The sequence below is a fragment of the Vigna unguiculata genome, chromosome 8, assembly GCF_037176805.1.
Source record: "Vigna unguiculata cultivar grain cowpea cultivar isolate G323 ecotype 2 chromosome 8, ASM3717680v1, whole genome shotgun sequence".
Lineage (NCBI taxonomy): Eukaryota > Viridiplantae > Streptophyta > Magnoliopsida > Fabales > Fabaceae > Vigna > Vigna unguiculata.
Window position 1 is genome coordinate 40,954,862 of NC_140799.1, and position 25,809 is coordinate 40,980,670.

The window sequence follows — 25,809 nt, forward strand, 5'->3', positions numbered from 1 at the left end:
TTTTAGTAATTACTTCTATCACATGCCTATTTGCCAAACAAAGAAAATAAAAGTGGATTATCACTTTAAGTTCAAGATTTGATTTCCAATAATGATATGTTAATTTTATATTTATTTCAGTTTATTTGTTGAAAGATTTTTGAAAAAATCTCCATCATTTCATAAAACTTAGATTGGAATAAATAATAAATATAGAGTATGCTAATTAATATGTATCTAATCACGTAATTAAAAGTATATATCCCAAATATTATTGCATGTTAATCAGGGATCACACAGCTTAAACAATAATATCCTCTTATCACAAAATTAAGATGTATAGTTTATTCTAGAAGGAAAAAAGCATATAGGTAAAAGTATATAGATTTAATACAAAGATAAACATGTTAATAGAAATACGAAATTAAAATAATTTGTTCAAAGAGGTTATAGAATAAAAAAAATATTACATTTGAGAATGATGATTCAGACTTAACACACTAAAATAGTTTATTTTTCTCATCCTTTATCTATTTTTTCAATTCCCTTTTATGTCACTACTATGAAAGGTTATAGGTTAATAAAAATGTAAAATTTGTTGTTATAATTTTTTTTATTTAGTTAAACCATGAGTGTTGGTAGAATTTTTATAGAAGTTCACTTCTTTATTTTCGCTGTTTGGTTTCTGCCCCACTAAATGTACAAAATGCCTTTCGGCATAATAATAATAATCATAATAATAATAATAATAATAATAATAATAATAATTATTATTATTATTATTATAATAATAATAATAATAAGTTCATTAAAAATGAATAAAAAATATGAAATTCTAATTCTAATTATTCTAAAATTTAGTCGCTAGGTTTTAAGGAATCTACAATTTGGTCCAATATTCAATTTTACCATGTCTAAGTTATTATATGTAACTCCAATTAGTTCATACATCTGACATATTTTTTAAACTGTCATGATTTTCACTACAAAAAAAGTCTAAAAAGATTAGATTTTCTCAGTGTTAAATATTACATTTTAAAAAATAATAAATATTTTTATGTTAAGAAAAAAAATATTAAGTTTTGATGAGTATAAAAAGGAATGTACAAACAATTCAGCTAGGAATTTTAGGAATTTCTGATTAGAGGTGGTCCACGAATAAAAACAAAAACAGGCTGGATTGGAACAAATCAGCCCACACATCGAAGGAACATAGGCCCAAGATAACAATTTACCAGTCAGATTCGGATACAACATTTTCAATTTCTCAGTGATTTTGTAACTTAGATTCTGCAACCTAATCACAACAATTCAAGAACAGAAACCAAAGCACTGAACCAACTTTCCTATCATCGTTTCAATTTCAGGAATTTATTCATTCTGGTTTCAATTTGCACAGAAAACTGTTCATAATCCTCTTTCTCTCTCTCTCTCCGAGGGAACGAAGGAACGGCGACAACAATGCAGACTTCGTCGAAGACCATCTCTGCGGCTCTGCAACTGGTGGACGCCAAGAAAGAGAATTTGAAGAAAGCCTACGATGATCTTCAAACCCATTCCTCTCTTCTCTCTTCTTCCTTCTTTCCTCCTTCTTGGTCCCACATCGACTCACACTTCACCTCCCTCCACAACTCCCTCTCTGAACGATTTCACCTTCTCCAGACCCTCGAATCCCATGAGCAACACACTCACCCACCTCTTTCTCCCTCTAAAGATCCCACCTTTCCACCCTCCCGTTCCGACCCATCATCGCAGAACGACGTCGCATTGCCCAAAACCCACGCGGAACGCATGATCGCCCTCTGCAGCTGCATGGATGGAAAAGGGTTGCGGGACTACGTTGGGGATCATTTCAAAGACAAGGTTGCGCTCGAGGTTGAACTTCAGACTGCCCTCAAGCGTGCTTCCGATCCCGCGTCGATGATTCTCGATGCATTGGACGGTGTCGTGGGTGCGAATGTGGTGAAAGATGATAAGGAATTGCGCAAAAGGAAGAGGACTTGCGGGTTGTTGTTTCAGCAGTTGAGGGCTGCGTCCGTTTCTATGAGTTTTAAGGTGAGTAAGAGAGCAAAGAAGTTGTGTGCGGAGTGGAAGGGGAGCTTGCCCAGTGAAGGTGGTGAAGGTATTGGGGCCATGACTTTCTTGCAGTTTGTAGCGGCTTATGGGTTGTTATCTGAATTGACAAATAATGAGATTTTCACCTTCTCTGCCATGGCTGCTGCCAATGATGATCTTCCTGAGCTCTACCGAAGTATTGGTTTGACGGACAAAGTTCCAGGTTGGAGCCCTTTCATTTGGTTTTGATTTTTTTGGGTTTAGCCTTAGATGTTTGGAGATGGTGTTACGTAACTGTGTTTGTGTTTTGTTGTTGTAGGCTTTTAGCTCGTTAACTGTTGTTGTGACTTTAGTGTTTAGGGTTAATGGTGTTTTTGGTTCCTGTAACTTTTGAAATTTGCAAATGTTAGCGTAATGTGGTCTTGGATTTGGATTTTTTTTCAGTGACTGAAAACACCACTAGCCACTAGTGCTTACGTTATGTGGTCTTGGATTTGAATTTTTTTTTTTTTAAGTAGCGTAATGTTGTAAATTGAATTTGATTTCTACTGTTGCCCTTTTGGGGGTTTAATTTGTGAGGGAAATTTTGTTTTGGGTTTTTGTAGGTCTTGTTCAGAAACTTGTTGACAGGTGTAGACATATTCTGGCTGTCAAGTATATTTTTGAGTTCAATCTTGCGGATAAGATTCCACCAATTCCCATTTTGAAAGCTCACGTGAATGAATCTCAGAAACTTGCTAAAAGACTTTCTGAGGAAGGGAAGTCACTGGTAAGTATTCACCTCATGATTGTTTACCCGGTGTATAGTGTCACTGCCTGTATTTATTTGTGTGTTTTTGCAGAATGAAATCACAGCCAGAGAAGTCCATGCACTGAAATCTGCAATCAAGGTTATTGAAAGTCATAATCTTCAATCGGAATATCCACCTGAAAGCCTTCAACAGCGTTTAGAACAATTGACGAAGCATAAGGGAAATTTAAAATATGGTGCATCCGCTTTTTCTGCAAAGCCTCCCTCTCATCAGCAGCAACAAGGTGGGCTCAAGCGTCCTCGAATTTCTGCCCCCATTGGTTCTGCAGCTGTCCTGAATAGTGTCGGTGGTGCCAGTTCAACTGCTCACCACTACAAACATCCTCATTTCCAGTCATCAGGTTTGTTGCGGGAGCAACAACCTTTTTTCCACTCACCAGGTTTGTTGTTGGAACAACAACCTCATTTTCAGTCATCAGGTTTGTTGCCTGAACAACAACCTCGTTTCCAGTCACCAGGTTTGTTGCCAGAACATCGAAGTCCCTTCATTAACTTGCCAACCATGTCATATGGCATGAAGGCTCCAACCCCAACCATCTTGCCTTATACAGGCGCTTCGGCTGGGCCTTATGGTCTTGATGATGTCCCAATGGGTCCCAGTGGCAACCTTGGTCAAGGTGGTTCTCTTCCAAATTCATCAGAGCCACTTGTGCCTTCTGGTTATCATGATAGTGTCTCTGCCTATGGTGGTTATGGTCTGCAGCGTTATTATCGAACATCTTATCCTCAGTAGATCTAGAAATTGCTTTTTCTTTTGAATACTGAACAGGGGTTGGTAGCTTTGGTATTAGTTTTTCATTGACTTTGCACTTCTGGCCTTTAAATTATAAAAACATAGTTTGCTTTGTTGATTCCAATGATTATAGGAAAGAAACTAGATTCAGTATCGAAGGATTGGGAGGGAATGCTTGGTTTCACAAATTTGATTACTTGCATAATTTTACTTCGATAAACTTCCTTTTTGGTTAATCGCGGTCTTCTTTAAACTTCTCTGTTTTTGCACTTGATCGCTGCCTAGGCTTATTGTCTTTTCCAAGCATTGAGGCATAGTATCGGGTTTCAAAGGTAAAACCCGCCCAAATAGACACTTTCCATATTTTTATTAGTTGTAGTGTTGCTTGTAATTACTTGTTACACTAGTCTGCGCTGCAGTTGTTTCAAGAGCCCTTCATTTTTTCCACGTCCTAGTGCTTAATTTCATACTAGTAAATAATAAAAAAACATTTAAATGCAGTTATGGAATTAAAAGTATTTTAGCATTACTCCATAGCCAGACAACTGCATCTAGATTGTAACTTTTGTCTGGCTGCCTCTCACTGTACAAAGAAATTCAATTTTCTCTTCCATCGGTTTCAAGGATTTTAATCCAAAAGCACAGGGTAATCCATCCGGTCCTGTAGCCTTGACATAGATCCTATGGGAATGGTATTCTTTTCTCATCCGTGAGACCATGCATCATCCACATGGATTGAAAAATACAAGATATTTTTTTTCTTATTTTTGTCAATACCCTGTATGAACTGTCTGTTGTGCTCATGTGAACAAAAATATTTTCAGTAGTTTCTCATCTATGGTTTCTTTATTTTTCTTTTGTGTTTTGGTTAATGAATATCCTGTATGAAATAAAAAAAAGTTCTTGGCTTTATTAGCTTCTTTCAAACATGGTTTTTGTGCCAAAATTAGCAAGAAACAATGTTTTAATCTCTTTGATTTTGAAAATTCTTCTGTATTTTGAACTGATTCATATGTTTTGATGGTGAAGGGTGCTTATTATGGATTATGATTCCCACTGTACTATAATAATCATCAGTATGAATCATATCTCATTGTCCATTTGACATTTGTTTTGTTGACAACTTACATACAATTGATAATATTTTTATTGTGTCTAATAGAACTAATTCTAGTTGAGTATATTGCATCTTCAGCAGATGTAGATGAGTTGATGTTAAAGGTCATCATGGTAGTGGTATTCGGTTGAATCATGGTCTGTATGCTTTGGTCTATAGTAGTTGATATCTCTATTTTTTAGAAAGCAGCCCAATTACAATATGTTTGGGTTCCATCGCCTTGGGCTAATCCAGGTTATGTGACACTGAAAATGTAGGAAAATAAATAAACTTTTGGGCTGTCTGAAGTCTATATAGATTTTTGTATTTTTTTAGTCATGAAGTGGGGGAAAAAGTTCAGTACAGTTGATAACATAAAATAAAGAAAAATGGCTACTGGAATTGCTCACATTGTCACACTGCCAATGACAATCACATGCTTAAGTTTGAAACCCATGTCTTCTGAAGGTGGGTTATGTGTGTATGCATATCCTGCTAGGTGTAGGTTCTCTTAGCAATATTTTTAGCACCATTTGGTTTTTTACTATATGCTTCTGCACTGTAGTTTCATCTCTAACTAGGAAGTTATTAGCTGAATGAATGAATTAGCTTGAATGTTACTTATGAATAGTTAACACTAAAAGAAGAACAAGTGTATGAGAGGGATCTGATACTGTTGTACCTTTGAAGTGATCTATTACCTATGAAAAGATGTGTCTGTGCAGATTATTCATCTCACCTTCTAAGACCATTGCTAATCTTTTTGGTTTGATATTGTAACGTGTAAGAGACCTCGTTTTCTGTATGTTTACTACAGTGATGGTTGAGACGTATTCTCAGTGTGTTCCATGGAAATGGGCCGTAGATGACATGCCATCTCTCTTCTTTTTTGGTAGTGAGAATTTCATTCAGAAGAAAATGGACCTTGCATCCCTCATCAATTTATGACTAATGTTTTTCATTTGGCAAAGAACAGTTATTAATAATATATATTGCAAACTTTTTGGTCTACCAGATTTAGGATTAGTAGCAGATACACTAGCCAGAGTCAATATTTTATCATAAGGGACTAAGTTACATATTATCTTAAGGTTATTTTATTTCTTTTTCATTTGGCATTTTTTTTTATAATGAACTACCATTCCAACGCTATCAATAAAGAAACTCAATTCAATTTACAAGAAGCAACTCAGATGAATGAGAATTATTTTTTTATGCAGAACCTGTCAAAGACTCTGAGAAATAAGCATAACAACATTAAAAATAAGGTTGGAAACTCATTGGTAAAAATCTTATGACCTTTTTTCTCTTAATTTAACAACTACTTAAAAATTCATCTGTGATTTTCATATAAAATTTTGAAGATACCAGGCAAACTCTGAGAAAATATCTGTTCCTATACAAAACATTTATTTTGTTACGGTTTTAAAATTTCTGAAGTAAATTAATTGGAGAAAGAAAATGCATGGTGAATAAGTAATTCATGTTTCAATTTAATCTGCAAAATTTTATCAAATAAGAGGAAGTATCATGAGAGATATACAAGGCAAGGAAGTTTTTGGATGTGAAAATGACGTGCTTAAGCATTTAATATAGACAAATTCATTTGAAAGGAAAAAGATTACTCAACAAAAAGATTGTAAAGATTTAGAAAACCAGTGAGAACTTTGCTTTAACTGCATCTCAAGCCGTTAAATGCTTAGATTTGTTGTTGTTGCTGTTTTCCTTTCTCTTCACCTAATTATAGGCTAAGTACACCCTTCACTTTCTTCTCTGTCTTCAAACTGCTAAAAGTAAAAAACCACACCAAATTGAGAAAGGAAAACAAACTCCAATGAAATGTTTCTTTCTCTTGTGCTTTTCTAGACCATGTTCATTAATAATACCCTACACATTATAGTAGTAAACCAAAATTTGAGCCTCAACTCCTTTTTAACCCCTTTGAACAAAATGGTGTGAGATTAGTAAAAAAAGAAGATATTTAATAGTGTGAGGCCAACATGTTAACTTACTCTTTCCTAGATCTTTACAGCATATCCACGAAAAATTGACAACATTCTCATTTATTATTGTCACTGAAAAATACCCAAATGGAATTTAAGTGGTCAGGTCAACAAATTGCCACATTTAGATGCCCTAAACAATGTAGTTAGTGAATTCCAAAACCCTACCACAACACCATTCTCTGTACTAATTGGCGTTTAATCCATTTCTCTGTTCTTGTTTTTGTTTTTGTTTTGCTACTTCATTCACTGCACAAACATGACAGTTTCCCTGTGGGAATTGCCGACAATGCATTCCTTGAATTGAATCTGTGATCAAAGTTCATGTAACATAGACAAAATCTACACACTGAGGTATTGCTTGAGACTGACTCTCCCATTCATGGGGTTAAATTATGTGAATCTAACCCTTTTGGTGAACTAATTCTGGTTTAGCTTTGGCTTTCAACTTGTGGAAAAAGGGTTTCACAGTTTTGCACCAATCACTCGTGGTGATTGCTGTGGTGAAGAGTAACATAGAGTTGGTTGGTACTTGGCACACCACTTATCACTTTCAACTCTTACCTAGATTAACTAGCCACAAACACAACATCGAAAATTAAATTAAGTTAAATAAACAATATTTTCTCTTAACGAATAGTAACATAATCATTTTGTTACAAAATCTTTGTCCAATTGTGTATCATTCAGTGACATAATCATCTACCTATCAGCTTTAAAAAGTCTAAAAGCAAAATCCACACAAATCCATTTTTTTTTTTTCTCTCTCTCTCTCTCTCTCCATCCCATCCTTTTGTTTCGCCCCTTTAATATATTAATATGTTCTTTTAAAACAATGAATAAGTAAAATTTACGGTAAATTTTTACTCATCATTTAAATTTGTTAAAATCTAGATTGAATTTGTTAAACTAGATTGGCTTTTAATTTTTAGATTATCATACTTTAGGTGTTACTGCTTTATTTTCTTATGAAAGTGTTTGATTTTACCACCTTTTTTTTAAATTTGTTTATGTTTTTACTATATTATTTCAAAAAAATCATTAAATACCAAATAATATTTTGTTTTATCTTGCATTAGGATAATATTAACAATTATATAAAATAAATAAGAAGTAAAACTCAACTTTTATTTTTATCATAATAACTAAACCAATCTAATTAAGTATTGAATATGTTAAATTTACTGTTAACCCAAATTAATCTAATCCAGACACTCTTACAATTCAACCTCAATTATTACTTCCATGATGATTTTTTTTTGTGTGTGTTGGTGTGAGTTTAGTTACAGAGAAGTAACAAAAAAAAAAAAGTTGAGAAAGAAGGGTTTAAAATGACAGAGAAGAGAAGAGAGTCACAGACATGTGAGTGAGTTGTTTGTGAGAGAAAGAGAGATCCAACATTGTAAGTCAACTGAGTCTCTTACAGCATCTCTGACACAACACAACCTTCAAACACAAAACACAAACACAACACAACACCCACAAAACAAAAATTGCATCTTTGAAATGACCCTTTTGCCCTTCGCTACCTCCCTACTTCTGCTCTGACTCTCATCAACGCTACCGCCCACAATGGACGCCTCCACCGCCACCACCTCCGCCGAGCCCAGCCCAAGTTCGGAGCTCTGCCTCAACGGGGCATCCGAGGATCCGAATCGAGGTGGCTCGGGTCAGAATTCCACGGCGAGGTACAAGCTGATTGCGCCGGCGAAGCTTCCGATCTCGAGGTCGCCCTGCATCACGATTCCTCCGGGACTGAGTCCTACGTCGTTTCTGGAATCACCGGTTCTTCTCTCCAACATGAAGGTGAGTGAGTGAGTGTGTGTGTTCTTTTGCTTCTACTTCTTCCTCCTCTTCTTTGGGAACTCCAATTGAAGTGTTTGCTTTGGTGAAGAATGGAAATAAGTGGGTTGGTGTTTATGAGGGAGAGTTTTCATTTTTTCAGAGGGTTTTTGTGTTTTCTGAGAGGAGATGGAACAGAAGAAGGAAAGGTAAATGCTTGAGTGAATTCAGTGGGGGAATGTTGTCGTTTTTAGTTCATTTTGGTCAAAGGTTGTGTTTTACTGTTCTTTTTTTACTTGACACATATAAGGTAAAGGCCACTTATAGTGAGTGGCATATAAAAAATTGTTCTTTTCACTGTGATTTTCTTGGGATTTCTCAGCTACCCAATAGGGCTTATCTGGGTTGGTGTCAACTCTTATCGATTTGGTGGAATAATTTGATGATTTAGAATGACTTGATTTGAATGCTGGTGAGTAATGAGCTGCAGATGCTTTTTTTTGTTATGTAAAATTCGAAATTCTTATATGCTGGTTCAGCCTCGTGGAAAATTGTTTCTTTAGAGCTGGCTCTTTACTCGTTTGATCCTTCACTTAGTAGTACATTTTTTTTGTATGGGTCCGTTAGTTTCTGATGCTTTTGCTCTTATAGGATTATGTATTGGCTGCTTTATGCTTAAATACGGTATTCTCTTTGGTGGAATATAACTTTAGCTGAGGATCGCTCGACATTCTCCTTTTATTTATTTTAATGTCAGTGTTGTTTTTTCACATAATGAATCCTCTTTTTTGTTGGTGCTTGCCCTTTTTGTTTGTTTTTGTTTCAACGGTGCAGCAGAGTGCACAGAAAAGTCTTCTTCTTTTCCTTTTCCATTTATATATGTGGAGCAAGCGAATCAAGCATTACCAACGATTAGTGGATTGATTTTAGTTATGTGTGCTGTGAGAATAATATAGGGAATGTCAGAAAGATTGTGGGTCTGGATTTTGTGAAAGGACTTGTTTCTAGACGGTAATAGTCTGTATGGTCCTAATTCGAGTAGAATGATTTGCTACATTCATGTAGGAGTGTCTTTTCTTTGTTATGATTGATTGTTTATATAACTAACTTTTGCAAATTATAACGACTGTGGTATCTTTGTCAAACGGACTCCAAATAAACAATATGCAATATCGGCAGCAGGAGAAAGTAAAAAACTTTGCTTACGCTTGGGTTGCTTACATCACTAGCTGATAAAACCATTCAATTAGTTTAGGTTTATTGGTTTACTCAGAAGATTATATATGTGGTCTCTTTCTGCTGTTATTACTGACTTCCTAGGTTTATTGATTGCTGTTTGAGGCCTTAGGGTTTTCAGATATTCAGGAACTTGCTGTGTTTTTTCCTTTTCCCTCCTCTCCTTTTATTGGTTTTTTGAGAAGAGAAATTGTTCCCCGTATCTTTCTGTGCATTTTAGTTTAAATTTTTCATTTCACTCCTGAACTGTTGCTCAAAAAGCACATAGTTTAAATATTTTTTGTCCATGCGTTGCAGGTGGAGTCTTCACCAACTACAGGGTCTCTCCGGAAGCTTCAACAAACAGTACATGGTTCTAAGGCTTCTGCTACATTTGCATTAACCACTGCATGCTTCAATACCAATACTGTTGATGACAGGAAATCAAGCTTCTTTGAGTTTAAACCACTCAACAGGTTGAATATGGTAATGCAATTGATGTTGACAACACTTTGATTAAAATAACTTTCAAATGACATGGACGAATGAGCTCAAATTTTTGTTTCCTATCCTGATTTTACTTGGTTTAAATCTGTGTGCTAACTGACAAAACAAGATGAGATAATTCAACAGAATTCAAATTTATCAAGATTGGTGTTGCTTGCTCATACTTTGTCGCATGAGACAATAAATTCTAAAGTCTTGTTTCATTTGAATGGTTTTATAATTTATAGTCCCATACATGATTATAGTGTTAGATAAAAACATATGGTGTTTTCATGTTCTGATTAATATTGTTTTGAAGATTGTTAATTTCATAGCACTTATCCAATGCTATTTGCTCATGTAAAGGTTCCTGTAGACTTCAATAACCATGTTATCAAACAATCAACTCAAGTAGAAGGTCTAGGAAAAGCACAATCATTTGTTTCCTCACCATTAGGTGAAAGTGAGATAGCAGTTCCTGCTAACGAATTAAGTCTATCATCACCTGTACAAATGGTTAGTTCTAGTCCTAGTGCTCCTGTTGATGTTGATTTGGATGACGTTAACCACAAAAGCAACACAGCTACTGGGCTTCAAGCATCACATGTTGAGGTTAGAGGCAATGGACTTTCAGTTGCAGCTGAGAAAACATCTGATGATGGATACAATTGGCGAAAGTACGGGCAAAAACTTGTTAAAGGAAGTGAATTTCCACGCAGTTATTACAAATGTACACATCCAAACTGTGAAGTGAAAAAACTTTTTGAACGCTCTCATGATGGTCAAATCACTGAGATAATTTACAAGGGAACACATGATCACCCCAAACCTCAACCAAGCTGCCGATACTCTACTGGTACTGTTATGTCTATTCAAGTAGAGAGATCCGATAAGGATTCTTCTTTGGCTGGCCTAGATGGTAATACCAGCCAGATGCTTATCATAGCTTACATATTATTATTACTTATTTCAGAGAAAATAAGCTGGTTTTCTTTTTCTTCTAATTTTTTCTTGTAGACAAAGCATCCTCCATGTATGGTCAGTTGTCTCATGCTGCTGAGCCCAACAGTGCTTCTGAGCCATCACCTGTAGCAACAAACGATGATGGTTTAGAGGGTGTCGGGTTTGCGTCAAACAGGATTAGTGATGACGCTGATGATGATGATCCCTTCTCAAAGCGGAGGTATGACAATTTGGTTGAAGCTCTGAATTTCTTCAGCATGTGTGCTCATATACTGCTGCTGAGTTTTTTTCTTTTTTGTTGAGTAGAAAAATGGAACTTGGAAATGTTGACATCACTCCTGTAGTTAAGCCTATCCGGGAGCCATGGGTTGTTGTACAAACTTTGAGTGAGGTTGATATATTGGATGATGGGTATCGCTGGCGTAAGTATGGCCAAAAGGTGGTGAGAGGCAATCCTAACCCAAGGTATGTCCCCACTCAGAATAGAAGTTAAATTAATAAATCCAATTTAATGTATGTGATTTGTCAAAATGATTTTTTTTTACTATTGTCAAGCTTTTGATCTTGTACTTGCTGTGTAGACAATAATTGAAGTGATGAATTAACATGATATAATAGTTTTTTGTAACTTGAATATTCACTTTTCAATCTTTTTTTTATCATGATTGGTGTTAGCTAGTCTCTCGCTTTGAGACCCCTGTTGCAGCTATAGCTTACCTGGTCCATAAACAAAGTCTGCATCTTTCACTACATTATATTCAGACATGCAAATGCGAGGGACACACACACACACAAACACAGAGTTGCAAAAGCGAGGAAGAAAGTTTATTATTGGTATTAAGCTCTCATTAAAAGTAAGCTAGACAAATGAATCCCGTAAACACGAACATTTTGGTATGGGATACTTTGATGGATCTATGGGCGAGGTAGATGATGTTTTACAGTTTCAAGAACAGCAATGGAAAAATAACTTGCTAGACTATTAGGAGGAGGAATTTCTCTTGGATGACTTTGAAAGCTGTTTTTAATATTCATCCAGAAGCTTCTTATTTTTCTCCTTTGTAGTATAAAGTTGTTGAGAATGAGGAACTAGAGTGATTAAATTACTTGCATAGGTATGACACAAACTGAAAATTAATAGCATAATTGCTAATATTTTTGCTGTGAAGCATAATTGCTAATATTTTTGCTGTGAAGCATGTTGGAGCAATAAAGTGGCAGTAGACTATTAATTATAGGAGAGTATTGAGGAGTAGATGTCACATCCAAAAGGAAAGAAGCTGACATTATTTTTGTATACCCATATCAAGTTGTGAGAAAATTTAGGGTGCGGGGAGGGGAAGGACAAGAAGATATTCATATCATTGCTGGCTTTTATACTCAGTCATAAAAGATTGGAGGACATGTGGACAGTGTATTCTATATTAGTGTGTTGTGTGGCTACTTCAGGAAATGCTTTAAAAGCATGGAAGTCAAATCAAATATTGCTTTGTACACCTTGATATTCTTGTTGCATGTTTATGATTCATACTAACTGCAGTGCTAAAATCTGCTACTCAACTACATATTTCTTGTTAATCTTGTATCTTACTATGCTGCTTATGTAGGAGTTATTACAAATGCACAAATGCGGGTTGCCCTGTCAGAAAACATGTGGAGAGGGCATCTCATGATCCAAAAGCAGTGATAACCACATATGAGGGTAAACACAACCATGATGTACCAGCTGCAAAGAATAGCAGCCATGACATGGCAGTAGCAGCAGCTGGACAGACAAGAATTAAGTTAGAAGAAAGTGATACCATTAGCCTTGACCTTGGGATGGGAATTAGCTCAGCTGCTGAACATAGATCAAATGCACAAGGGAAAATAATGCACTCTGAATTTGGGAACACTCAAACTCACACAAGTAATTCCAATTTCAAGTTTGTTCATACTACCTCAGCTCCAGTATACTTTGGTGTTCTAAATAACAGCTCTAATCCCTATGGTTCTAGAGACAATAGGACTGATGGTCCGGCTTTAAACCATGCCTCGTATCCTTGCCCACAGAGCATGGGAAGAATACTAATGGGTCCATGAAGTTGATCACACATCAGACATGAAAATAAAAGTTCTGAGTAACATTTTACTTTCTTTTTTAATTTTTGGCGGGTATAGCTTCAAAGGTGTAACATCTCATTTTCTGTAAGAAAATGCAGATAGTTCTTTTATGTTTATATCACTATTTGAGAGCTGCCGTTATGTAGAATTGGTAGCAGCTCCATCATGTTGACTTTTAAATCTTTGTAATTGTATAATTATTTATAATCATATCCAAATTCTTCTGTATAAATATGAGGCTGATATCAAAGTTGCTCCCACAAAACCTTGTAAAAGTGCATAAAGCCTTTTGCTAAATATTGTATCTCGTGTTCAGTATTTCACGTTGGTTAGACTCGGTCCCTAGTCCCCACTGCACTGATTACAAGTCGTACATACCCCGTGATTGATGATCTGTTCTGATATAATGAAGTTGGACTGCACGTGATCTGTAAATGTTGGATATTCTTACTGTTTTTTGTAGATTAGACTTGCATAATTTTTGTACTTGTTTAGAAATGGAGCATGGATTTGGTTTTTCACATCAAAGTGAGGGCTACAAGTTTTAGCTTTTGCATTTCTCTCATCGTTGTCACGGTTTTCTGATCTCTGAACGTGTTTCAAACACCCTCTTGCGTGATTGACAAGGATGTGAGGTGAGATAGATAACCATTAGATTTTTACATAGATAGATGTGTCTATTCTCTCTATTCACAGACAAAAAACTCGGTGGATGTTATATTATACGTAGTTACGTACATATATACCTTATCCTCACTTTGGCAACTGATAAAGCGAAATCCCTTGGTTTCAGCACAGAAAAGGACACAGTCCCTTTCAGACTGTAACTTGGAGGGGGGGACCAGCATTGCCGAGTGTGCAGTGCTTGTTTGTTTCTAGAGAACTGAAAAGAAAAAAAAAGGATTTTCTTTTCTTTTTCCTTTTGCAAATTTCCTAGTACATTGCATTGTCATTAGTTTAGCTGCTATATTGTATTCAGTTGTCACATGCCAAGGCGTGATTAGTATAGCTAGAAGAATTTTAGGTGCATTCAAGAATGTTTCTACAAAGAGAAAAACAGATGAAAGATGAGTTTTAGCACTATTTTACAGTAAATATATCAGTAACTGAGATTTGCATAATGCTAACTACCCTTGGCATCTTGATAGAGTAGTACATCCTTGATGACGATTGGTTCTCTTGGCTTTATCTTTGAACCAGTCTGACATGTTCACGTTGGCCTTTAATTGCGGTGCAAGTAAAGTACAACTTTCTTAAATTCATATATTTGTCTTAGCTTAATCAGGACTGAAGAATCATGCAGCCACGTCTTGCTCCATTTGTGGAACCAAGATGTATAGATTCTGAACTGATCCTTGTCCCCTCAGAGTCAGATGAAACCACCCATGAGCACAATTCTGCATCCTTATCGTACCATCATTTTGAACCCTTCATAGCATTATGATTGATTTCTTATGCCAGCTCAAATGGTTCTAGATTTTACACAAATAAACACCAGATTAGAGATAAGAGAGTTTGATCTCTTATTTGCTTTATTTTTCATGTAAATAGAAAAGCAGTGGCAGTGCTAGTGGCATGACTCTTTATACCAAAGAAAAAAGACAACCATGTTTCTGTATGATTGTGTCTTTGATATGTGAAGCGACTTTTCAGAACCATATGCAAACGGAAGATATTCTATTTTGTCTTTAGACTGGAGCGGATCGCTTTTTCTTTTTCATAAATCAAAAGAGAAACTATATTTAATGTATAAGTTTAAAGTTTGTATATTTTAAAAGAAAAATAACGTGGTAAAGAGAATTACAGAGAAAAACTGATACTGCAAAAAGTCTTGTATAAGTAACATAGCCAAAACGTAAGGTTAAGCCCTCAAAAATCACACTTTAGATACATATTTCATGATTGAACTGGTGTAGCTAATCTTACCTTTTAGTAAAATTTGATTATGGAACAGATTCAGTGACTTTTGGGTAAATTTGCACAATTTTTAACTGGTTTCTTTTATATTTTCTTTTTAGATTAAATTTGATCATTCAACACATAAAAATTAAGAAATTACTAGAAAAAATCACTTAATCGGTCCCCATTTTGATATTAACATTGTAAGTAAATTTAAATCAAAGGACAGCTGGGCCAACACTGACAAAAAGACATTAAATGACTAAGGAGAGTCCACTGGTGTACTGCATTTCTTAAAAACATTCCAGAGTAGACATTTCTTTCACATTTTGAAAACAGATCCAACATATGTGTCGCGTAGTGACAGAAGGAGAAAGAAAAAGTTAAAACATTTTTGTCTTAATACCAAATGAATTTAATCCAGAATGTGTACCAAAGGACGGTTTTAATTTTCTTTTAGTGTTATTCCCTGTCTTTGTTGCCGTTACAATACTGTAAAAGTAACACAAGGTCATGGTAAAATCTATAAAAACTAAATAAAAGATAATTATAGAGACAAAGTTATAATCTTTTATCTCTATACATAAATTTTAATTTTGGTTAACGTAATGCAAGAAATAAAAACAAATGTACCTATAACGGCAAGATTATATATTTTTTCCCGTTAAATTTTAAAAAAATGAGTTTAGTGAACAAAAGTTATATTCTTTGTTTTCTTTGTTCCTCAACTTTGTGCATGTTACTGAGACAACAAACTTGTTCACTAGAAACCATTTTTTTTGTGGTCATATATTCCACTCGGCACAAAGAAGAAGAGGAGCAAAGAACGAGATGCATGCCTTATGGGTCTCCTTGAAGGATAATGTCAAATGTGGAAACAAGATCAACGATGTAATCAAGCAGCAAACGAAATGCAGCAAGGGAAGTGGCTGTGTTTCAGAATGGGAGAGAACGAATGCATATAATAGACCTCTGATGCAAACTCCAACTAGCCTAGTAGTTTCAAGACCAAGCAATACACTGGGAAGGCTTCATGGTAAGTTACTAAGTTGCATGCTGCTCCTATTTGCATCAACACAACATGCTTTCATGTCTTCAAAACTCAAAGTGTTTCATTATAAAGAAGCTTGAAATATAAAAGTTATGATTTTTCAGAAGTCATTGTAATGTAACAGGCTTGTAACTTTTTAAGAGGAAAACTAATTGGAGCAGTTGAGGTATACTTGAAACTTCCTTTATCTTTTTTTTTTTCACTGTGTGTTAAATTCTGTGAACTCTTTCACATCATTGTAAAATTTTGGCAGAACTGAGTGTTGGAGACCCATCAAGAAAAATTGTGGAAATGATCTTTCAAAAGGCTTGGCTCAACACATCAAAGCCACTGAAAAAGGTTAGAACAGTCCTCAGGGTGAGCTACTCAGAAGAAGTCCTTGAAAGGTTTGAAAAATATAGAGAAAATGTGAAGAAGGTGGCCTCTGAGCAATATCCAAGGCATCCAAGGAGCACTGTTGATGGGAATGAGCTGTTGCGGTTCTATGGTACTACAATGAGATGTTTCCATGGGAAATCTACGAAGAGAGTTCATGATCTTTGTAAAGATCCATCTTGTTATCTTTGCCAAATAATTCAATTTAACTTCAAGACACAATACGCAGACATTCACCCGAACACAAGTGACAAAGAATTGAGTAACAGAGGAATTGCAACTGCCAGGGTACATAGCGTGAAAAAGGCTGCAATAATTTGCAGGATAATTGCTGGAACTCGAGTAAATGAAGTTGATGGTGAATATGAAGGACCTGGCTCAACTGGGTTAGGAGAAATGCAGTTTAGCTTAGAAAAATTTGTAGTAAAAAATCCCAGTTCTGTTCTTCCTTGTTTTGTAATAATTTTCAGCTAACAAGTTTTGTAGGTGTAAATTGTCATTATTCTTTTTATCTTTGTAAGGGGTATCATAGAAAAATACAGAATACATGTTAGTACTGGAATTATTGTAAGGGTATCTAAATTTTATGTATCGTGTTTGCTGGTACTGGAATTATTGACATAAATATAGTGTGTTCTAACAAACTACAGAGTAATTTGACTTTGAAATGAGGAATTCTGCTAGGATTAGGATGATACATAAATTAACAAAAGTCTGCAATAACAAATATGAACCAGTTCCTTTGGATCTTCACCTCCAAGCACAAGAAGTAATAAGAACTTGATTCATCCAACCAAGACATAGAGCTCCATCTCTCTCTTCTAGAGTGTAATGTCCCTGGTAGCTTTGCTGAAGATTTTTAATCGAACTAGTAATAAAGGAGTTCAATGGATATGTTGAGAATCCAGCCATGGTGAAACGTGATCTCCAGTTCTTGAGAAGCTCGTGGCGTTCCACTCTTTCTGCCCCTTCACATGCTACTAAGTTGACAACTTCTCGAGCCAAACAATGCTGTTCCACGTTAATCCTCTCTTTGTTTTCCTTTGGAAGAGCAACATCAATCGATTCGAAAATAGCCAAGTAGTAGTTCATTGTCTCAACAAAACGGGGGAAGAATGGGAGGTTGCTGGTATGTGATTCTTGCTCAACTAGTGTCACGATCTTTGGAGACAAACACTTTGCCAGTCTCAACAACCGGCCACGATGGTTCTGACCATCCACACTCTCATCTGGAAGATGGTGCAGCATCATGGCAAAATTCACTGCAATAGCTTCACCAGGTCGAAGTTCAAGGTCTTTAATATCAACCTCAGTGGGAGAAACTTCTAAGGCACGGAACTCAAAGGGTACATTATATGATTGTGCAAGTGCTGACAACCTTTCTCCCACAATTTCAAGACCTCCTTCCCTGGCATAAGCTGAAGTTGAGTCATCAAAACCTGTTATTCTGATCTTGGGGGGTCCTCCATATCTGCCAGCAAGAGCTTGGATTAGGCTCACCCATTGTATTCCCTGGTTGATCTGAAAATCAATTATGTGGACTTCACTTTCCCCCTTCATGACTTCAGCAATAGCCCCATTTGCAGACATGTAACCAAATTTGAGATATGGGCAAATTTCATAAAGTAGGTGCATGTGTGAAAGGAGTTCCCTACCAGTAGGCTCTTTACATTTCAAGGCTTTGTAGATTGTGCTTCCTGAAGAGGCCAATCTTGCAACAAGAGCCTCCAACATGTATGCTCCCAATCGTTGGATTGGATTGCCAGAAACTGAGACCATTTTTCTTAACTCTGACATCAACCATTCGGTTGTCTCCATATCATTTCCTGCCACTGCTATTGCACATGCACAAAGCATCTCCTTCAAATCCCCTCTAGATATCATCTCCATCATTTTCTTCCACCTTTCTGCCTCCAGCAAAAATGAATGAGATTCCTCTGGAATCACAGTATCATACATATCCAGAATATCTGCATCATGTCCCAACATAGCACTTTCAAGCTCTCTTATCTTGTGCCTCAGCTCATTGTCATTATGCGTCAAACAAGATTCATTTTCCAGTGAATCATTAGCAATTTCAAGAGAATTATGTGAACTCAACACATATGATTTTGGCTGTAGCTTTGAGAGTGGGCTATAGTTAGGTGAGAAGCTAACAGTAGATGGAGAATTTAGGGAAGGAAAACTGTTCTTTGTAGAAGATTCCAGGGTGCAATATTGTTCTAAAGTACGAACAGAAGGGTAGGTTGCATGGCTGCTGTTATCAGAGGATGAATAGTAGTCTAGGTTCTCACTTTGTAGGAAGCAGCATGACCCAAGATTTTGGACAGCCTCGTAGGACATTTTATGCTTCTGAGACATTTGCTTTTGAAAATTAACCGGTTCTTTGAATATACGTAGAAAACACAACAGCAATGTGTTTTTCTAATATAAACAGTCCAAAATTCTCTGTTTTCTCCTTTTTGGAACAACAATTGTTGGTGCTATTTAAGTTATGTGATCGTTGTCCACATTATACTCAAATTCCAGCTGAACTTAAGCACCTAACTCGAAATCTGTTATATTCTGCAGAAATGGTGACACAACAATTAAAGCAACAAAGTTAGATAACAAAATAACGAGAACTATAACTATATAACACAAGAATGCAGTCTCAGTCCACCGTGTTATTGTTTGTCTTTCAAATTTGATGCAATCCAGAATTGGAGATTAGCTTGATAAACCTAATTAAATGATGAATCTTGGAACACCTGGTACTTAAAAGGAAGAGCTTTTTTCATTCTTTGTCCCATTATTCCTTTTTCATTATAAAAGTACAAAAATAGAATTGTTCAGAAGGCCTCCCATAAGCAATTCATGATTTACAATTCCTCAGAAGATCTATTAGTATTTTCTTGAACTCAAACTTGAAACATGCTCAAAACTTCAACTCAATTACATAGAAAGGTGAATAGGGGCTTCCTAGTATAAACCAAAAAACGTTTAAGCAACCAAATACAAATAGACTCAGAGTTCAAACACACAAACACACAGAAATTCTGAAAAATCACCCTGTTACTCAACAAAATCCGAAGTGTTCCACAAAACTTTTCCTTAAGAAAACAAAAAAGCAGGACAAAAAAGCGAAAATCATCAGTATAAAAAAACAAAGAGCTCAAACTTGAAAGTGATTTCTCCCAATTAAACATACCATATAAAAAGTTAATCAGCAACCAATTTCCAGAAACTCAAAACTGCCATAAAAAGAAAAAGTAGCTTTTTTTTTTCACAGGTAAATAAAACAAGATGCTGCATCTCCTTCAACTTCAACTTAACAATCACAGACACTTGTATGGTAAAATATGTAAAAATCACTTTCCTCCCACAACATCATCATACAAAAGAAGATCAGCAAATACGTTTAGAGATTATCACCTTAACTGAAAGGGAAAGCATGATCTGCACTTTGAAGCCAAAACAACAGAGAACAAATCCAAGGACGAAGCACTTCTGCAGCTAAAAGTAACCAGGGGTTGTCATGCATGTGGGCTTTTTGTTTATTCAAGAATGGAGGCAAGACCAAATACAAGGTTGTTGAGTGCTATATTTTATAGAAAAAACGTTTACTTAGACAACGAAAAAGTCTTGTTTTTTTGCGCGTGCAATTACTTTTAAGCCACTACACTAACGTATTCAATCACGTTTAAATATTATCTCCCAAAATTTTCGTTTACTCGGAGTCAATAAACTTAGTTAAATTCGTGTAATTTCTATTAATCTCCTCTTAAGCTTATTTTACTTCTTCAATTCTTCTGAAAATTTATTAAATTTCACATTTTTTTAATATTTCTTTACATATTCACCTGTTAAAATATTAATGCAGAACAAAGAAGTCTGAAACCGTTGTGTTCTATTTGGGTTCACTGTTCCAAATGTTGACGCACGTGCATGACAGTGTAAACTTTTTTAATTTAGACTTAATTATCTATAATTTTATTTAAAGGAGGTTTATTCTCTGTCTCTCACTCATCACTACTTTTCATTTTTTTTTACAGCTTTTAAACTTTTATTATCTCACATCTCCTTTTTTTTCCCATATGTAACGAGTGATTTTAAATTTGTAACATACTAAATTTAAATATCATAAGCAATATCTTAAATTTAAACAAAATAATATAAAATTAATATATATATATATATAATTATAATTATAACAGTTATTATATTTATATTCTTAGAGATGGGTGTTAATGAAAACAATTTGAAACATGAAATTACTTTAGGAGAAAGTTTGTAACTAAAGCAACCCTAAACATATGCTCTGCGGTTTCTCTCATGAATCAAACATCTTCCCCATCAATAGAAGTGATTAATTTTGATCGACATGAAGTTTGGTCGGCGATTTCTCTTGTGTTCTGTGCGTTTCAGAAGTAAAAGTTAAAAAGGGCAAAACAAAGTGTGCGTGCGTGTCGTAAAGGTTGTTGAATCGTGTTTGTACCGACATGGCATTGCATTGACCCACACGCTTTTGCATTCTTAAACCATTAAGGTCAAGGCATATTCAAGGTGGAAAAGTTAATTTTTAGGCTTTGAAAAATTATATCTATTATTTTTTTCAATTTAGGAACCAAAATTATATCTATTATTTAGGTTGCCTTTTAAATTTTAAAGAAGACAATTTCCGATATCTTTATGCTTTGCAATGACGATTAACAAAAGTCAAGGACAAACACTTTCTAGAGTCGGCCTTTATCTTCCACAACCTATATTCACACATGGCCAACTATATGTTGCTATTTCTAGAGTCAAAACCAAAAGAGGATTGAAAATACTTATATTGGATGAAGATGGAAAGGTAACAAACACAACTAAAAACGTTGTGTACAAAAAAATTTTTGAAACTCTTTGAAAAGAAATCAATTATAGGTATGTCATTTCGAATTTTATTTTTCATTTCAAAACTGTTATAAATATATATCAATTGATTTATGTTATTTTCTGCCATGTAGGAAAATCATTGTATTGAAAAAGTTGAACAAAGAAGTCATTGTGTACAAAAGGAAATTATGTACAAAAGAAATTTATGAACTTCAATACCAAAGGATACATTCTAGGTATGTAATTTATTCTTTTTTAATTCTTATATTAACAAAGTAGTGTATTAGTCATATTTTTGTTGTTGGTGCTTGACGACAATATTCAATGAAATCAAATCTTAACTTGACATACAACTTTAATTACATTCTAAATTGATCTATTCCATTGATACACGTCAACATCTTTTTAAAACATTAAATTATCATCATATAGATTATTAAATATCCAAAAACCCATTGCTATTACCATAATTATTACATATAAAAAAATCCCGTGCGTTCCACGGGTAGAAGGACTAGTATATAACATAAATCTCATTGATGCTTCAAATTTAAGGATCAGAAATCACTCTCTTAATCTCGTCAACTAAATTGGTTCATTCTATTAAATTATCCGCACATTGCGATGGTTGATACCTAGTTAGACATTTAATTAACCACCAACTCCTCGTTTTTGGATTCAATTCAACCACTTTTACGAGCAATCACACCGACATGCATAAATGTATCTTTATCCGTTTCACATCAGAATTAATGCTGCATTTCTTTTGTTTCTTTTCACTCTTGAAAACCCATCTCTTATGTTATCCAGTTCTGGAATTTTACTTGAGATTTTAACTAAACTGTTTTCACTGTTCTTTTCCGTTTTCAATACCATAACTATTGTCCATGTCGTAAATCTTACTATAGGATGACACGAATCTATTGTCAGCCATACGTCATACTTTTCTAATGGCTATGAATTTCTTCCTCTTTTTTTCACTTTGTTTTACGGCTACTCAATAATCGCAAGATTGATGCATGTTAATTGAAGATTGACCAGTGTTCTGTGAATTAGTCAAATGACTTTAAAATATCTCTGTGTTGACCAATATTGCAGAAAAAATGAAGAATTTTCATTAGTCTTGACCAATTGCGATCAACTGGTGTACGCCAATTGATGTGATATTCAACTGTGATTTGGAGGAGTTCGAGCCACAAATTGGTTGCACAGTAAAGAATAATCCTTGTTCATCACATCACCCCTTGCAAAGCAACAAAATGCACCCAATAAAGTTACAAAAATTTGCAGTTGAAGTCCATCAATGCGATTAAAATTTCCATCGAGGGATAACATTGAAGTCCAAAAGAGTGGCTGTACCAACTCAAGCACCAAGCCAAGGAATAATCACCATAAAACCAGAACTATTAACGTGGCCTTTAATCTTGTCACTAAAGTCTTACCTTACTGCAAGATCCACGAACAGAGATGGTGATGCACTCTTCAGAGTCAATATGATAAAGTCTTGAAAAAGTTATCAATCATGTAAGACTATAGACCAAAAGAGTAGATGAAGGATAAGAAGTGGAGATTTTGTCACAGATTCGTGTAGACTACTTTTGGTAGCCAAGGTCAACTCACAATTACTCGTATCTGACATCAGTAATGACACAAGTGAAGTCTGCGTAATTTGAAAAGAATCTTCGGATGGAGTTGGTATTGATAAGGAAGGATTTTATAATGTCCACTTGGCCCTTTTAGCAGAATAAATACTGAAGAAAACAGATGTTGACCACCTTAATCTGAGGTACATTATTTGTGGATGGAACAAAGGAATCAACCTTAAAATGATAATCTTCCCTTGAGAGACTTTACCCGAGGAAACTGTTTTTCTATTCTTGTTTTTTTCAATGAGTAGCGAATTGGACATGATTGGTATAAAAGATGTATATTATTTGGATAAGAGATGAGATCAAATAAACACCTGCTCCAAAAAAGCTTGTAACAACATCAGCACCTTTTCACATCAGAAAGATCTTTAAAAACATAGACTTTTTCCACACATTTTTATACAATTTAAAAACTAATCGATGCTTGTTGTTCTTTATGAAGTATAACACATAGACATATGTACAAATGTCTAAATTGTTTATTAAAGGTGTCACTTATTAAGTTTCTGAAATGATTCTCTCTTAATTTTAGATTCAACTCTTCCACCTAATCAATAGTTTTATATTGAATGTGATATCAGATTTTTTTATATAAACACTCATAAATCATTGGAGGTGATTCTCTCCATTCAACCCCTTGGTAAATTCGTTACTGTGGGATTTAAATTCTGGCTCTATCAACTTAAACGCACTTCATTCTGATTACATCATATGCATTTGAAGATTAAGAAAAAATTGGAGTCAATTCAATCAGAACAACCTACAGTGAAAAAAAAAAAACAGCTAAAAACCCAAGCTTCTACCACTTTCACAAATCGTCTAAATATTGAGACTTCACAAACATGTCTCCGTTGCTGCAGAATTCTTTTTCCTTGGGTGGGCATATCAAGAGGGTAGCAAATACCATTTCTCTCAGAAAGAAATTACAATGTTTCTAATGAAAATGGTAGTTGGTATTACAAATAGCTTTACTATGTTGTTTATGTTTGTGTATGATAGAGTATTCTCACAAACATTGAATCTCTGTTTAATAAATTTGTCACTGTTGAAGTATGGTTTTTTTGTACAACGCTGTAGAAATTAGCCTGAAAAGAATCTTTTCCAGGATTGCCAAGGAAGGAACCCACCTGCAATAGAAAGTATGTTAAGAACCGCAAGATAATGAATTATACAGTAGGTTGAGGGTAGATCAACAATACATAAATGGTAAAAAAAAATTAGGAAAACAAAGCAACGAGGCATAAAGTTGTTCATACTCTATGAAGCATGGACACGGATGTAAATACTCCCCTGATGTAGCTTACAGTTCATACTTACGATACCAATTTGCCAAATTTCAGTATCAACATTATGGTTGTGAAATCCATTTCTTACTTTTTGCTGATACTTTCAGAGTAATAAAGGGTTTGAAACATAAGTTACAAGTGATACCGATAACTTAAACATTTAAGAACCTGCTGGGATACCTTACCAACCTCGAAGAGTTTTTGAGAATTTATCTGTTGAAAAAAAACTCTAGACTTCTAATAAAAACTCTATAGTTCTAATGAAAAAAAAAAACTCTCAAAAGCACTTTTAACTTATGCCTAAAAGGTTCTACGAGATATTGAAGTTACACTGCTGAAATGAAGTTACTGAAGAAATGCTAGAATTGACCATTATATCACCTGTCACAGCTCCTCAGAGCCAAAATGAATGAAATTGTGGACCAAAAGGAAAAGGACCTATGAAAAATCTCTATTTTAACAATAAAATATTCTCAGGTTGACAATGCACATTCAAATTAGCTTGGTAATGCAAGGATTTCCACAATTCCCAGGTATTCAATGTACATCCTAGTAGATTGTAGTTGTCACAGTAAACATTGAATTTTAAATCTTCTCACATTCAATATTTTGAGTTCGATGTTCAATTACTGGACACATTAAAAATCCCACTTAATCAGGAATATTTCAGAAAGATACATTGAAATTCTCCCACCTGCATACTTAATTGCTTGAACAGAGTACAAGACACGAGAAGAAGTGAATGCAATCATACCACATTCTGGGCAACGGAAGTATTCCTTTTCCCTTAGAACAAGCCCCGACCCACCACACTCCTCACATCTTTGTTGAGCTATCTGTAACAGCATCCAACAATGATGCATTGAAACACACCAGTTACATACCTAACCACTTACAAACAAGTCATAAACTCAACCAAAAGAGTGACTTACAATTCTTTTTCGAAATTCGATCCCTGCCACCACAAAAGGGGTAACTCCAGCTGAAAAATTCAAACCCAAAGAAAATCAAAACCCAAATTCGTAACAAAAACACCATTCTCTTTCCATCAATACAAGGACAAAACACAAAACAGCTAAAAGGATCTGCCTTTAAGATTTGTTTGTCCCTTAGATAAGAACAGTTCTAGTAAAGTGAAAACTTAAAAGGTTGTGATTGTGTGAGTGAAGGTACCTATAGCTCCGACCACAATTTGCCAGGTGACTTCCACCGGAGCTGGATCAAGTACTGTGGTTATATCTTCCACGTTCACAGCACTCACCCTTACCCTTCTTCTTCTTCCATTCTTAACCCAAACATTACAACCTTGTCTCCCAGACACGACAGAGATCCGAGACACTCTGCTCCTTGTTTTCACACTCCCCAATGAAAGCAGAGACAAAGAATACGCTGCAACTGCTCCCTCCATAGTTAACTAACTCTCCCAAAAGCTCATTCATTTCACAGTTCACAACACCACAACCGTT

The 25,809-nt window shown here is 35.2% G+C and overlaps 4 protein-coding genes and 1 pseudogene across 10 annotated transcripts; 3 read left to right on the top strand and 2 right to left on the bottom strand.

The window, feature by feature from the left end:
* Nucleotides 1-1,218: 1,218 nt before the first annotated feature.
* LOC114193645 (FRIGIDA-like protein 1) lies at nucleotides 1,219-5,412 on the top strand. Its single transcript, XM_028083529.2, has 3 exons — nucleotides 1,219-2,257; nucleotides 2,640-2,803; nucleotides 2,877-5,412. Exons 1-3 carry the CDS (start codon nucleotides 1,441-1,443, stop codon nucleotides 3,576-3,578), a joined length of 1,683 nt encoding a protein of 560 aa, XP_027939330.2. The 5' UTR covers nucleotides 1,219-1,440; the 3' UTR covers nucleotides 3,579-5,412.
* A 2,601-nt stretch (nucleotides 5,413-8,013) lies between these two features.
* Nucleotides 8,014-13,458, top strand: LOC114193642 (putative WRKY transcription factor 20). 4 transcript variants are annotated; one of them, XM_028083520.2, is made up of 6 exons: nucleotides 8,014-8,483; nucleotides 9,993-10,160; nucleotides 10,527-11,016; nucleotides 11,178-11,343; nucleotides 11,430-11,588; nucleotides 12,731-13,458. In XM_028083520.2, the coding sequence occupies exons 1-6, from the start codon at nucleotides 8,250-8,252 to the stop codon at nucleotides 13,203-13,205; spliced, it is 1,692 nt and encodes a 563-aa protein (XP_027939321.2). In that variant the 5' UTR covers nucleotides 8,014-8,249; the 3' UTR covers nucleotides 13,206-13,458. The 4 variants fall into 4 exon arrangements, with proteins under 4 accessions (XP_027939321.2, XP_027939320.2, XP_027939323.2 ...); XM_028083519.2 differs by having other exon boundaries at nucleotides 8,015-8,483; nucleotides 10,527-11,079; XM_028083522.2 differs by lacking the exon at nucleotides 8,014-8,483 and adding an exon at nucleotides 8,802-8,931 and having other exon boundaries at nucleotides 10,527-11,079.
* A 2,396-nt stretch (nucleotides 13,459-15,854) lies between these two features.
* On the top strand, nucleotides 15,855-17,180 carry LOC114193651 (uncharacterized). Its single transcript, XM_028083534.2, has 2 exons — nucleotides 15,855-16,161; nucleotides 16,430-17,180. Exons 1-2 carry the CDS (start codon nucleotides 15,957-15,959, stop codon nucleotides 17,023-17,025), a joined length of 801 nt encoding a protein of 266 aa, XP_027939335.1. The 5' UTR covers nucleotides 15,855-15,956; the 3' UTR covers nucleotides 17,026-17,180.
* On the bottom strand, nucleotides 17,106-20,145 carry LOC114193646 (scarecrow-like protein 21 pseudogene; annotated as a pseudogene). Its single transcript, XR_014984240.1, has 2 exons — nucleotides 19,966-20,145; nucleotides 17,106-19,116 (listed from the first exon to the last, which is right to left on the bottom strand). The product of XR_014984240.1 is annotated as a scarecrow-like protein 21 pseudogene (transcript).
* A 3,789-nt stretch (nucleotides 20,146-23,934) lies between these two features.
* On the bottom strand, nucleotides 23,935-25,768 carry LOC114193652 (uncharacterized). Of its 3 annotated transcripts, none has more exons than XM_028083536.2 (4): nucleotides 25,517-25,768; nucleotides 25,276-25,325; nucleotides 25,098-25,179; nucleotides 23,935-24,184 (listed from the first exon to the last, which is right to left on the bottom strand). In XM_028083536.2, exons 1-4 carry the CDS (start codon nucleotides 25,749-25,751, stop codon nucleotides 24,138-24,140), a joined length of 414 nt encoding a protein of 137 aa, XP_027939337.2. In that variant the 5' UTR covers nucleotides 25,752-25,768; the 3' UTR covers nucleotides 23,935-24,137. The 3 variants fall into 3 exon arrangements, with proteins under 3 accessions (XP_027939337.2, XP_027939336.2, XP_085522134.1); XM_028083535.2 differs by having other exon boundaries at nucleotides 25,038-25,179; XM_085666008.1 differs by lacking the exon at nucleotides 25,098-25,179.
* Between the last annotated feature and the right edge of the window lie 41 nt (nucleotides 25,769-25,809).

What these genes read in the sequence shown, in the direction of transcription:
- LOC114193645 (XM_028083529.2), top strand. Translation starts at nt 1,441, where the DNA reads ATGCAGACTTCGTCGAAGACCATCTCTGCGGCTCTGCAACTGGTGGAC. An exon ending in TTTGACGGACAAAGTTCCAG is followed by an intron (nt 2,258 to 2,639) that starts GTTGGAGCCCTT and finishes GGGTTTTTGTAG; the next exon opens with GTCTTGTTCAGAAACTTGTT. An exon ending in CTGAGGAAGGGAAGTCACTG is followed by an intron (nt 2,804 to 2,876) that starts GTAAGTATTCAC and finishes GTGTTTTTGCAG; the next exon opens with AATGAAATCACAGCCAGAGA.
- LOC114193642 (XM_028083519.2), top strand. Translation starts at nt 8,250, where the DNA reads ATGGACGCCTCCACCGCCACCACCTCCGCCGAGCCCAGCCCAAGTTCG. An exon ending in CACTCAACAGGTTGAATATG is followed by an intron (nt 10,161 to 10,526) that starts GTAATGCAATTG and finishes GCTCATGTAAAG; the next exon opens with GTTCCTGTAGACTTCAATAA. An exon ending in GATCCCTTCTCAAAGCGGAG is followed by an intron (nt 11,344 to 11,429) that starts GTATGACAATTT and finishes TTTGTTGAGTAG; the next exon opens with AAAAATGGAACTTGGAAATG.
- LOC114193651 (XM_028083534.2), top strand. Translation starts at nt 15,957, where the DNA reads ATGCATGCCTTATGGGTCTCCTTGAAGGATAATGTCAAATGTGGAAAC. An exon ending in TACACTGGGAAGGCTTCATG is followed by an intron (nt 16,162 to 16,429) that starts GTAAGTTACTAA and finishes AAATTTTGGCAG; the next exon opens with AACTGAGTGTTGGAGACCCA.
- LOC114193652 (XM_028083535.2), bottom strand. Translation starts at nt 25,751, where the DNA reads ATGGAGGGAGCAGTTGCAGCGTATTCTTTGTCTCTGCTTTCATTGGGG. An exon ending in TCGAATTTCGAAAAAGAATT is followed by an intron (nt 25,180 to 25,275) that starts GTAAGTCACTCT and finishes ATGCTGTTACAG; the next exon opens with ATAGCTCAACAAAGATGTGA. An exon ending in TCAAGCAATTAAGTATGCAG is followed by an intron (nt 24,185 to 25,037) that starts GTGGGAGAATTT and finishes TTTCTATTGCAG; the next exon opens with GTGGGTTCCTTCCTTGGCAA.